The following is a 13,821-nucleotide window of genomic DNA, read 5'->3' on the forward strand; positions in this document are numbered from 1 at the left end:
GGGCAGGGAGGGGCAGGAGTGGGTATAGGGGAGATGCAGAGAAGGCAGTCTCCAAAGAGGAGGTTCTAGGGGTCGCCTGAGCCTGGCCTGAGGGGAACCTCTGATGTGAGAGGAGAAACAGCTCATACCTGGTCTGAGAAGAGTCAGGGTGGGTTGGGCGCAGTGGCTTATGCCTGTAAGCCCAGCACTTGGGAGGCCAAAGCAGGAGGATTGTTTGAGCCCGGGAGTTTAAGACCAGCCTGGGAAACATAGGGATACCTCATCTCTACAAAAAAATACAAAAAAAATCCAGGCATGGTGGCCCGTGCCTGTAATCCCAGCTACTCGGGAGGCTGAGGTGGGAGGATCACTTGAGCCCGGGAGGTCGAGGCTGCAGTGAGCCATGAGGCGCCCCTGCATTCCAGCCTGGGCAACAGAGCCAGACTGTTTCAACAAAAACAACAACAAAGACTCAAGATGGCCTTGGGGCAGGCCGTGGTGGGAGGGGAGACGTCCCTAGCCCTTGAGAATTCCCAGGGGTTATTAAAGAGGACTCTGGGATGTTCCCTGGCAGAGCACAGCTTCGGGACCCCTCTGCCAGGAAGCCCGCCTGTCCTGGGGGACCCACTCCTACCAGGCTGGTTGCTCCCCACCTGCCCTCTGCCGGTGAGGGCACTTCTACACATCCTGGCCTTCTCTTTCCTGTCTGGCTGGTTTGACTGCCCTGTCCACTCTGGCCCCACCCAGGAAGGCCGATCCTGGTCCCCTCAAAGCCTCTACCCCAAAAACACAGCCGCCTCTTGGAACTAGGTCCCAGGGTCCTCAGCACCTGTCAGTGCTGGTCTCAGCTCCCAGGGGCCATGGGCCATCCATCCCTGCCATCCCAATTCAGGATCTAAGTCCTGAGGCTCCCAGCAGGGCCTCCAGCCTCCTCCACGTCTCTCTGTGATGTCCCACAATGGACTAAGGAGACTCAATATCTGGTCCCAAGTCTCGCCCCGACAGCCCCCCACTCTCCTCACATCTCCCTATCCTGTCTCAGTGGATGAGGGGCCTGGCAGAATCCCTCACTCACTTGACTACCTTGTCCCTTCAAGCCGGCCCTCCTCAGGTCACTCTCACCACACACTTTTTCTTTGCCCCCACCAAACATGGCAGGAGTTATCTACACTCGTGGTGCACCCCCATTTCCAAGACCCTAGCATTTGGGGTTTTCCTGCTACCTTGTCTGTGTCAGCAGTGACCGCCCCGTGGCCACGCCTGAGGGTTTCCTTTGTCTCTCTTGTTCTGATTCTTCAAGGCCCCTTCGATCTTCCTGACACTTGCTCCTCTTCCCCACACCTCTCTCTCCCCGTGCTCCTTGGGCACTGGAGGTTCCTCCCGGGCCCTTGTCCACCCCCACACCCTCCCTAGGGTACATCACCCTTCCCCATGGCTTCCACGCCTCCTTTCTGTGCTGACAACTCCCAAACTCTCTCCTGCATCCCCTTGGGGACCCAGCAGCTTCTGCACACCTTCCCCAGGTCCCTGGTTTTTAGGAGGTTGTGTGGGTGGTGGTTCAGAGCTTGGCGCTGGAGCCAGGCTGCTTAGGGTCAGAGGCTGTCTCTGGCAGTCACTCGGGTGACCTTAGGCATTTTATTTTATTATTTATTTATTTATTTTTATTTTTTGAGACAGAGTCTCACTCTGTCGCCCATGCTGGAGTGCAGTGGTGCACTCTTGGCTCACAGCAACCTCTGCCTCCTAGGTTCAAGCGATTCTCATACCTCAGCCTCCTGACCTCAGCCTCCCGAGTAGCTGGAACTACAGGTGTACACCACCACGCCCAGCTAATTTTTGTATTTTTAGTGGAGACGGGGTTTTGTCATGTTGGCCAGGCTGGTCTAGGGGAGATGCAGAGAAGGCAGTCTCAAACTCCTGACCTCAGGTGATCCGCTCGCCTTGGCCTCTCAAAGTGCTGGGATTACAGGCGTGAGCCACTGCTCCTGGCTAGGCACTTTAAAAACTTCTTTGTGCCTTGATTTTCTCTTCCATAAAATCCCTACTTTGTATGTTGTAAGGGATCAGATAAGACTTCTAAAGCACTTCATCCTTGTTTAAATGTTTTGATGTTAAATTTTCTTTTCCTTTTTTTTTTTTTTTGAGATGGAATTTCGCTCTTGTTGCCCAGGCTGGAGTGCAATGGCGCAATCTTGGCTCACCGCCACCCCCGCCTCCCACGTTCGAGCAATTCTCATACCTCAGCCTCCCAACCTCAGCCTCCCGAGTAGCTGGGACTACAGGCATGTGCCACTACACCCGGCTAATTTTGTATTTTTAGTAGAGACGGGGTTTCTCCACGTTGGTCAGGCTGGTCTCACTCCCGACCTCAGGTGATCCACCGGCCTCGGCCTCCCAAAGTGCTGGGATTACAGGCATGAGCCACCGAGCCTGGCCCGATGTCAAATATTCTAATCCGGCTGGAGTGGTGGCTCATGCCTACAATCCCAGCACTTTGGAAGGTTGAGGCAGGAGGATCACTTGAGGCCAGGAGGATCACTTGAGACCAGCCTGGACAACATAGTGAGACCCCATTTCTACAAAAAATTAAAAAGATAAATAAAAATGAATACTTTTTTTTTTTTTTTTTTGAGACAGAGTCTCGCTCTGTCACCCAGGCTGGAGTGCAGTGGTGCAATCTCGGCTCACTGCAACCTCCACCTCCCGGGTTCAAGCTATTCTTCTGCCTTAGCCTCCCAAGTAGCTGGGACTACAGGCGCCCTCCACTACACCTGGCTAATTTTTAGTATTTTTAGTAGGGAGTTTCACCGTGTTAGCCAGGATGGTCTCGATCTCCTGCCTTGGCCTCCCAAAGTGCTGGGATTACAGGCGTGACCCACCGCACCCAGCCAAAAATAAATACATTTTCTAATTTGGCCTCAACATCTCCCCCAAGCTGCTTCTTATCCATGTCCATTTCTCGGGGACTGCCCCTTCATGCCAGAGCCCTAGGCCTGGTCTTAGACAGCTCCCGCCTTTCCCCTAAACTGTCGGTCTCCCGGCTGCTCCTCCTGGCCTTCTGAGTGTCTTATCCATTGGCCTTGCCCTCCCTTCCCCAACCTCTCCCATCTGTGCCCTGTTCTGGACTCTTTCCCTGGCTTGCGGCTTCCACTCTCACCTGCTCCAACCTATCCTTTTTCATACAGTAACTTTCTGACACTCATATCTGGCCCTGCCGTCCCCTGCTCAAAGCCCTTCTGTGGCTCCCCAGTGCCCTCAGAACACAGTCCAAACTCCTTAGCCTGGCATTCAGGGCCTTTTACAACCTTACCCTGCAGTAGCCACAGGCTGGGACAGGAGTTTTCTGAACACAGACACACACACATCACATCTCCCAAGCTCAAGAAGCCCACCTTTCCTCACTCCTGCCTTATCCCCATGCCTGCCTTATCCCCATTCCTGTATGCCCAAGGCCCACGATTAGACTCCCCTCTGTCAACACTTCACCTGTTTGGTCTTTGCAAGGTTCTGCCACTGGGCGGGGGAGGGGGCCCAGCCTGGCACCCCACCCCCACTCCAGCCAGGGCTCAGGTCTCCAACAACAGAACCAGAGCCACTCAACAGCGCTGGAACCCAGCGATGAGGGCCTGGGGCCCCTCATCCCAAACCAGGAGGGCTTTTGGGGAGGGCTGCAGCCCCTCACAGACTGACAGTGTGGCCTGGGGGCTTGGGGGTGCCAGGGAAGCAGGGGCCAACCTCATAGGAGGAGGCACGAGTGCGGTTCTCTTTCCCCCACTGGTGGGCCCGCTGTGTCGGCGGCCAGGCGGGAGGCCTGGGCGGCAGAGCCAGTGGCACAGGGGCCTGGGCAGGGCAGTGTCTGGCAGCAGCGGCACCATGGCCACCATCCAGTCGGAGACCGACTGCTACGACATCATCGAGGTCTTGGGCAAGGGGACCTTTGGGGAGGTAGCCAAGGGCTGGCGGCGGAGCACGGGCGAGATGGTGGCCATCAAGATCCTCAAGAACGACGCCTACCGCAACTGCACCATCAAGAACGAGCTGAAGCTGCTGCACTGCATGCGAGGCCTAGACCCTGAGGAGGCCCACGTCGTCCGCTTCCTTGAGTTCTTCCACGATGCCCTCAAGTTCTACCTGGTCTTTGAGCTGCTGGAGCAAAACCTTTTCGAGTTCCAGAAGGAGAACAATTTCGTGCCCCTCCCTGCCCGCCACATCCGTACAGTCACCCTGCAGGTGCTCAGAGCCCTGGCCCGGCTCAAGGAGCTGGCGATCATCCACGCTGATCTCAAGCCTGAGAACATCATGCTGGTGGACCAGACCCGCTGCCCCTTCAGGGTCAAGGTGAGTAGGGGTCGTCTGGGGTGGCTGCGTCCCTAGTTCCTTGTCTTTTTCCCAGCTTCTTCCAGCCCTAGATGTTTTTTTAACTTTGTAAAATTATTATTATTATTATTATTTTTGAGACGGAGTTTCATTCTGTTACCCAGGCTTGAGTGCAATGGCGCAATCTCAGCTCACTGCAACCTCCACCTCCTGGGTTCAAGTGATTCTCCTGCCTCAGCCTCCCGAGTAGCTGGGATTACAGGGATGCGCCACCACGCCCAGCTAATTTTTTTTTGTACTTATTAGAGACAGGGTGATGATGGCATGATCTTGGCTCACTGCCTCCACCTCCCGGGTTCAAGCGATTCTCCTGCCTCAGCCTCCTGAGTAGGTGGGAATACAGGGCCCGCCACCCACGCCCAGCTAATTTTTGTATTTTTAGTAGAGATGGGGTTTTGCCATGTTGGCCAGGCTGGTCTCAAACTCCTGACCTTGTGATCCGCCCACCTCAGCCTCCCAAAGTGCTGGGATTACAGGCATGAGCCACCGCACCCGGCCAATTTTTGTGTTTTTTGGTAGAAACGGGATTTCATCATGTTGCCCAGGCTGGTCTCAAAGTCCTGAGCTCAAGCAATCTGCCCACCTTGGCCTCCCAAAGTGCTGGAATTACAAGTGTGAGCCACCATGCCCAGTCCTCTGTCTGCTTTTGAGTTTGATACTGTCTGGATGCGTCTGAACCAGGGGCACCCTGACGGCAAGCCTGGGGCTGACTTAGTCATGGCTGTGTCCCTGACATCTCCCAGCACTGCAGTCCGGAGCCAGTGCTAAATGAATGCTTGCCAGAGACACAGAGACAGAAAAAGGTGGATTATTCTGCCCCAAGAGGTGGAAGGACAGAGACCCAGGGAAGCAGGGACTTCCACAAACACAGCAGGGAACAGACAGGACGGATCCACAGCACCTGGCCGGCATTATCACCCCCACCCTCTCTGTGAAATGAATGAATGAATGAATGAATGAATTCCACAAACATAGACTAAGTGCCCAGGGTCACTCAGCCTCTTGGGTACTGAAGCCCTAGCACTCTGGGATCAGAATCGCAATTAATAACCATTTCATGATACTGCTTTCTGCAAGTGGAAGGTGAGGGATGGCCAGGTGAGGTGGCTCACGCCTGTAATCCCAGCACTTTGGGAGGCCGAGGCGGGTGGATCACCTGAGGTCAGGAGTTCGAGAACAGCCTGACCAATATGGTGAAACCTCGTCTCTGCTAAAAGTATACAAATTAGCTGGGCGTGGTGGTGGGCACCTGTAATCCTGGCTACTCCAGAGGCTGAAGCAGGAGAATCGCTTAGAACCTGGGAGGCAGAGGTTGCGGTGAGCTGAGATTACGCCACTGCACTCCAGCCTGGGCGACAGAGGAAGTCCCTCTGTCTCTGAAAAAAAAAAAAAAAAAAAAAAACTAAAATTAGCCAGGCATGGTGGCACATACCTGGAATCCCAGTTAGTTGGAGGGCAGAGGCAGGAGACTTACTTGAACTTGGGAGGCAGAGGTTTTGCAGTGAGCTGAGATCATGCCACTGCACTCCAGCCTGGGCGACAGAGCGAGACTCAGTCTCACCACAAAACAAAAACAAAAACAAAAAACTGAGAAATGGCTGAATGAAAAGCAGAAAAACTCAGAGAAGGAAACTGAGGCCGGCCAGGTGTGGTGGCCCAAGCCTGTAATCCCAGCACTTTGGGAGGCTGAGGTGGGTGGATCACCTGAGGTCAGAAGTTCAAGACCAGCCTGGCCAATGTGGTGAAATCCCGTCTCTACTAAAAATACAAAACTTAGCCAGGTGTGGTGGGGTGCACCTGTAATCCCAGCTACTTGGGAGGCTGATGCAGGAGAATCGCTTGAACCCAGGTGGGGGCGGAGGTTGCAGTGAGCCGAGATCATGCCGCTGCACTCCAGCTTGGACAAAAGAGTGAAACTACCTGAAAAAGAAAAAGAAAAAGAAAAAGAAACAGGCCAAGAGAGAGTCACGGAGATTCAGAGTGAAAATGGCAGACAGCTCCACCAGAGGCATGGGGACAGACAAAGGCTTTCGGCCATTCACAATGTTGGTTCCACAGCTGTTGGCCAACACCTGTCATGTGTCAAAGGCCTGTGACAGGTGTGAACAGTGCCTGATGAGGAAGACAGAAGAGGACCTGGACTTCAGGGAGGTGTCTTCCTAGTGGACGACACAGAGACAGAGATGGAAAGAGAGAGAGAGACACTGAGAGACAAGAGACAGGCAAGTGATGGAGAGGCAGTTGCAAAGAAAGAACGAGAGGTACAAATGGCCAGGCACAGTGGCTCATGCCTAGAATCTCAGCACTTTGGAAGGCTGAGATGTGGGATTGCTGGAGCCCAGGAGTTCAAGACCAGCCTGGGTAACATGGTGAAAACCCATCTCTACTAAAAATACAAAAATTAGCTGGGCGTGGTGGCACGTGCCTGTAGTCCCAGCTACTTGGGAGGCTGAGGCAGGAGAATCGCTTGAACCTGGAAGGTGGAGGTTGCCTTGAGCCGAGATTGCGCCACTGCATTCCAGCCTGGGTGACAGGGTGAGCCACTGTCTCAAATGCGAGACAGAGAGAGAGAGATACAAGCAAGAGATGGAAAGAGAATGAAGGAACTCAAAGCCCATACATACATTCATTCATTCACTCATTATTTACTGAGCCCCTGCTATGTGCCAAGCCCTGTTCTAGGCATCTAGGGATACAATATTGAACAAAATGGATAAATTCTTTGCCCTCGTGGGACTGACATCCTAGCTGGGGAGAGAAGTGCTGAACTTGATAAGGAAGTAGATTAGGGCCAGGTGCAGGGCCTCATGCCTATAATCTCAGCATGTTGGGAGGCTGAGGCAGGAGGATCACTTGAGCCCAGGAGCCATCCTGGGCAAAGTAGTGAGACCCATCTCTATCTCTACAAAAAAGTTAAAAAATTAGCTGGGTATGGTGGTGCATGCCTGTGGTCCCAGCTACTCAGGAGGCTGAGGCGGGAGGATCTTGTGAGCCCTGGAGTTTGCGGCTGCAGTGAGCTATGATGGTGCCACTGTACTCCAGCCTGGGTGATAGAGCAAGACGCTGTCTCTAAAAAGGAAAAAAGGGCTGGGCACCGTGGCTCATGCCTGTAATCCCAACACTTTGGGAGGCTGAGGCGGGCAGATCATCTGAGTCAGGAGTTTGAGACCAGCCTGGCTAATATGGTGAAACCCCGCCTGTTTCTACCAAAAATGCAAAAGATTAGTGCTTGTAATCCCAGCTACTCAGGAGGCTGAGGCAGGAGAATCACTTGAATCCAGTAGGTGGAGGTTGCAGTGAGCCAAGATCACACCACTGCTCTCCAGCCTGGCCAACAAAGCCAGACTCCGTCACAAAAAATAAATAATTAAAAAATAAAATTAAAATAAAAAATTAAGAGATATAGTGTGTGAAATGGCATTAAGAGCAATGGTGGACCCGGGTGCGGTGGCTCACGCCTGTCCTAGCACTTTGGGAGGCCGAGGCGAGTGGATCACCTGTGGTCAGGAGTTCGAGACCAGCCTGGCCATCATCGCGAAACCCCGTCTCTACTAAAAATATAAAAATTAGCAGTGTGTGGTGGCACACGCCTGTAATCCCAGCTACTTGGGAGGCTGAGGCAGGAGAATCACTTGAACCTGGGAGTAGGAGGTTGCGGTGAGCCGAGATTGCACCATTGCACTCCAGCCTGGGCGACAAGAGCAAAACTCTGTCTCAAAAATCTCCGTCTCAAAAAAAAAAAAAAAAAAAAAAGGAAAAGAAAAGAAAAAGAAAAACAGGGGCCTGGCAGGGGGATAGGAAGGGTAGGGGCTGATGGCTGATGCTTTCACAGAATGATTAGGGGAGGCCTCACTGAGAAGGTGATCATTTTTTTTTGTCCCCCCTTTCACCTTTTGATAGAAAGGTGACATTTGAGTAAAGACCTGAAGGAGGTGAGGCAGGGAGCCCTGTGCTCATGCAGGGAAGAGCATTCCTGGCAGAGGGAACAGCCAGTGCAAAGCCCTGAGCTGGGAATGTCTGACTTGTTCAAGGAATAGTGAGGAGGCCCTTGTGGCTGGAGGAGGGTGAGTGACGGGGAGAGTGGGAGATGTGGCAGAGAGGTGACAGAGCAGACGTTGGAGACCTGTGGGCCACGGTGAGGACTTTGGCTTTTGTCACAGGATGTGGCTGTGAGCAGGGGAGGACCCAATCTATCCTAGGCGGCCACAGGATCCCCTGGGATGTTTGTGACAGACAGACTGGGGGGCAGAGGAGAGGAGCAGGGAGACCAGCGAGGAGGCCCCTGCGTTAGTCTAGGTTGGAGAGGATGCGGGATAGGACCAGGGTGGGGGCTGTGGATGGCATGCAGAGGGAGCAGATTCTAGATCTGTTGGCTGATGGACAAGGTGTGGGGTGCAAGAGGAAGAGTAGGGTCCTAACCCTCCTTTGCATAGTTCTAGTGGAGAGAAACAGAGACAGAGTCAGTTACTCGAACCAGACACAAAGGCTGGAAGAGACGGAGATAGGGACTTAACAACTACGGCCACAGCCGGGTGCGGTGGCTCATGCCTGTAATCCCAGCACTTAGGGAGGCTGAGGCGGGCAGAGCATCTGAGGTCGGGAGTTCAAGACCAGCCTGGCCAACATGGTGAAACCCCGCCTCTACTAAAAATACAAAAATTAGCAGGGCATGGTGGTGTGCACCTGTAGACCCAGCTATTCGGGAGACTGAGGCAGGAGAATCACTTGAACCCAGGAGGCAGAGGTTGCAGTGAGCCAAGATTATGCCAGCCTGGGCGACAGAGTGAGACTCGGTCTCAAAAAAAAAAAAAAAAAAAAAAAAAACCAGCAAAGGCCGGGTGCGGTGGCTCATGCCTGTAATCCCAGCACTTTGGGAGGCCGAGGCGGGTGGGTCACATGAGGTCAGGAGTTCGAGACCAGCCTGGCCAACATAGTGAAACCCCGTCTCTACTAAAAATACAAAAAATTAGCCGGGCGTGGTGGTGGGCGCCTGCAATCCCAGCTACACAGGAGGCTGAGGCAGGAGAATTGCTTGAACCGGGGAGGTGGAGGTTGCAGTGTGCTGAGATCGTGCCATTGCACTCCAGACTGGGCAACAAGAGCGAGACTCTGTCTCAAACAAGCAAACAAAAACCAACAAAGCAACTAAAGAATCACAGACCCAGAGACGGCCAGAGTCAAATAACAGATGCAGGAAGATGCCAGGTGAAAGATGCCAGGGGTGGCCCAGCTTGGCTGTCCCTGCAGCTTGACCTGCCCACTCGCCCTCTTCCCCACCCCCGACAGGTAATTGACTTCGGATCCGCCAGCATTTTCAGCGAGGTGCGCTACGTGAAGGAGCCATACATCCAGTCGCGCTTCTACCGGGCCCCTGAGATCCTGCTGGGGCTGCCCTTCTGCGAGAAGGTGGACGTGTGGTCCCTGGGCTGCGTCATGGCTGAGCTGCACCTGGGCTGGCCCCTCTACCCGGGCAACAACGAGTACGACCAGGTGCGCTACATCTGCGAAACTCAGGGCCTGCCCAAGCCGCACCTGTTGCACGCCGCCCGCAAGGCCCACTACTTCTTCAAGCGCAACCCCCGCCCTGACGCTGCCAACCCCTGGCAGCTCAAGTCCTTGGCTGACTACCTGGCCGAGACGAAGGTAAGGGAAAAGTTGGGTGAGGGCAATCAGTGTGGGGGCTGTTACATGAAAAAAAATTCTAGGCTGGGTGACGTGGCTCACACCTGTAATTCCAGCACTTTGGGAGGCTGTGGTGGGAGGATCCCTTGAGCCCAGGGGTTTGAGACCAGCCTGGGGAACATAGTGAGACCTCCTCTTTTTAAAACATGGAAAAAAAATTAGCCAGGCATGGTGGTGTGGGCCTATTGTCCCAGATACATGGGAGGCTGAGGCAGGAGAATTCCTTGAGCCTGGGAGGTCCAGGCTACAGTGAACTATGATCATGCCACTACACTTGAGCCTGGGTGACAGAGCAAGATCCTGTTTCAAAATGAAAAAAAGAAAAATCTATCAGACCAGAAGAATGGAGTGAAAAGAATAAAAAACAGAGGCCGGGTGTGGTGGCTCACGCCTGTAATCCTAGCACTTTGGGAGGCCGAAGTGGGTGGATCACGAGGTCAGGAGTTCAAGACCAGCCTGGCCAAGATGGTGAAACCCGGTCTCTACTAAAAACACAAAAAAATTAGCTGGGCGCAGTGGCAGACGCCTGTAATCCCAGTTACTCGGGGGGCTGAGGCAGAAGAATCGCTTGAACCCAGAGGGTAGAGGTTGCAGTGAGCCGAAATCGCGCCACTGCACTCCAGCTTGGGCAACAGAGTGAGAATCCGTCTCAAAAAAAAAAAATAAAAAGGATCTAAGGCCAGGCACAGTGGCTCACACCTATAATCCCAGCACTTTGGGAGGCCAAGGTGGGTGGATCACCTGAGGTCAGGAGTTTGAGACCAGCCTGGCCAACATGGTGAAACCCCATCTCTACTAAAAATACAAAAATTAGCTGGGCATGGTGGTGGACACCTGTAATTCCAGCTGCTCGGGAGGCTGAGGCAGGAGAATCGCTTGAACCTGGGAGGTGGAGGTTGCAGTGAGCCGAGATTGTACCATTGCACTCCAGCCTGGGCAACAAGAGTGAAACTCTGTCTCACACGCGCACACACACACACACACAAAGGATTTGAGTGAGACCTCAGGTGAGTCTAGAGGTTTGGGGCAGCAGCCAGTCTGCTACCTCTATGGCTTTGCCCCTCCAATCTGTGCAGCAAGAGCCTGGGTTAGACAGCAGAGGGGACTAGGAGTTTGAGGTCATAGGTCTTGATTTCACAGCAAGAAGGGTCTGGATGGGACCACAGGTGAGACTAAAAGTCAATGGCAGTTTAATAGCAGGGGGTGACATACTAGTATAGCAAGAAGGGTCTGGGTTCGACCACCGGGAGGCCTGGGGTCAAGTGTGGAGCTGTGGCAGTAAGAGGGACCTGGATTTGATTCCAGGGAGGACTAGAGATTCCGAGCAGCCCTTCTGCTAGCTGCTGGTAGGGGCTGCACCCATGGTGCTGAGGGGGACTGGAGGTCTGGGGCAAGGGGTGGAACTTGGGCCAGTGATTTGGGTTAGAGTAGAGGGGCTTGGGTGTGACGGATCCAGGGTGGCCCTCCTAGCAGCCAGAGAGCTCCAAGGCAGATCATGGGGAGACCTGGAAGTCGGGGCTACATGTGGGTGCCACAGCAGGAGTGCCTAGGGCCCTAGCCCTGCACAACGGTCAACCCTGCCCCCTTCTCCATGCCCCGCCAGGTGCGCCCACTGGAGCGCCGCAAGTATATGCTCAAGTCCTTGGACCAGATTGAGACAGTGAACAGTGGCAGTGTGGCCAGTCAGCTAACCGTCCCCGACCGGGAGGCACTGGCGGAGCACGCCGACCTCAAGAGCATGGTGGAGCTGATCAAGCGCATGCTGACCTGGGAGTCACACGAACGCATCAGCCCCAGCGCTGCCCTGCGCCACCCCTTCGTGTCCATGCAGCAGCTGCGCAGTGCCCACGAGACCACCCACTACTACCAGCTCTCGCTGCGCAGCTACCGCCTCTCGCTCCAGGTGGAGGGCAAGCCCCCCACGCCTGTGATGGCCGCAGAAGATGGGACCCCCTACTACCATCTGGCTGAGGAGAAGGAGGCCGCAGGTATGGGCAGTGTGGCCGGCAGCAGCCCCTTCTTCCGAGAGGAGAAGGCACCAGGTATGCAAAGAGCCATCGACCAGCTGGATGACCTGAGTCTGCAGGAGGCTGGGCATGGGCTGTGGGGTGAGACCTGCACCGATGTGGTCTCCAACATGATGGCCCCCCTCAAGGCAGCCATCACTGGCCGCCACATGCCCGACTCGGGCCCCGAGCCCATCCTGGCCTTCTATAGCAGCCGCCTGGCAGGCCGCCACAAGGCCCGCAAGCCACCTGCAGGTTCCAAGTCCGACTCCGACTTCAGCAACCTCATCCGGCTGAGCCAGGTCTCGCCTGAGGACGACAGGCCCTGCCGGGGCAGCAGCTGGGAGGAAGGAGAGCATCTCGGGGCCTCTGCTGAGCCACCGGCCATCCTGCAGCGAGATGGGGATGGGCCCAACATTGACAATATGACCACGGAAGCTGAGGTGAGCTGGGTGCGTTCAGGATACGATTAGGGTGTGAGGAGGCTCAGCACACACTCACTCACCTTAGGATAAGATTAGGATGTGAGGAGGCTCAGCACATTCAACCCACATTCAGGATATGATTAGGGTATGAGGAGGCTCAGCACACACTCACCCATGCTCAGGATACGACTGGGGTAGGAGGAGGCTCAGCACACACTCACCCGCGCTCAGGATATGATTAGGGTGTGAGGAGGCTCAGCACACACTCACCCATGTTCAGGATACAATTGGAGTCTGAGGAGGCTCAGCATACACCTAATACTGTCAAGATATGATAAGGCTCAGCACTTACTCAGCTACTTCCAGGCTGTGACAAAAACTCAGGGCACAGTAATCTACTTATAAGAAGTGATAAAGAGCCTGGGCAACATAGTGAGATCCCGTCTGCACCAAAAAATTAGAAATATTAGCTGGTTTTGGTGGCATGCACCTGTAGTCCCAGCTACTCAGGAGGCTGAGGTGGGAGGATTACTTGAGCCAGGGAGGTCGAGGCTGCGGTGAGCTGTCATCACATCACTACAAAGAGGCAACAATGGCCCAGCACTGGTAAGACCCTAGCACATGCTCACCCTCATCAGGAGGAGGTGACAGAGACTCAGCAGACACTAATACACTAACACTGCTTGGCTGATGCCCCTCTCTCCTCTTCCCCCACAGAGGCCAGACCCTGAGCTCTTCAACCCCAGCAGCTGTCCTGGAGAATGGCTAAGTGAGCCAGACTGGACCCTGGAGAGCGTCAGGGGCCCACGGGCTCAGGGGCTCCCACCCTGCCGCTCCCACCAGCATGGTCCACCCAGGGGGACCACCAGCTTCCTCCAACATGTCACCGGGCACCACTGATGGTGATTCCACCCCTGCCCATCACTGGAGGCTGCGCTAGCTGGGCTGGCATTCCCTCCCAACCTGAACTGCTCCTCAGAGCCACCTCCCGAACCCACAAATTATTCTTACAGAAAGATAGTTACCCGGAAATTCTCATTCCCCGTCTGTGGTGTGTGCGTGCCTGCACACCTCTCCTAAACACAGCAAGGCTTTGGAGTCTGGCCCATGCTCCTTGGCCAGAAGGACAGCAGGAAAGGGGGCTGCACCCCGCTGGCCCTGTGCCTGCCCTCAGCCCTGCTGCCTCTTGTCTATTTCAATATAGAACTGTTCAGCAGTCCTGCTTCAAGCCTGCTCTCACTGCCTGGGGCTTGGACTGGCCCTGGAGGGAATGGGGGCTCCAGGCTGGCTCCCAGTGACTCGCTCTGCGATGCTGGGCCCAGTTGACCACTGGCTCAGGCTGGAGCCTGGGC

The 13,821-nt window shown here is 54.7% G+C and overlaps 1 protein-coding gene across 1 annotated transcript; it reads left to right on the forward strand.

The window, feature by feature from the left end:
- The first annotated feature begins 45 nt into the window (after positions 1 to 45).
- Positions 46 to 13,685, forward strand: HIPK4 (homeodomain interacting protein kinase 4). The gene is made up of 4 exons (XM_055250023.2): positions 46 to 4,317; positions 9,643 to 9,999; positions 11,642 to 12,487; positions 13,187 to 13,685. Exons 1-4 carry the CDS (start codon positions 3,397 to 3,399, stop codon positions 13,367 to 13,369), a joined length of 2,307 nt encoding a protein of 768 aa, XP_055105998.1. The 5' UTR covers positions 46 to 3,396; the 3' UTR covers positions 13,370 to 13,685.
- Positions 13,686 to 13,821: the final 136 nt, after the last annotated feature.

Source organism: Symphalangus syndactylus, chromosome 17, assembly GCF_028878055.3.
Source record: "Symphalangus syndactylus isolate Jambi chromosome 17, NHGRI_mSymSyn1-v2.1_pri, whole genome shotgun sequence".
NCBI lineage: Eukaryota > Metazoa > Chordata > Mammalia > Primates > Hylobatidae > Symphalangus > Symphalangus syndactylus.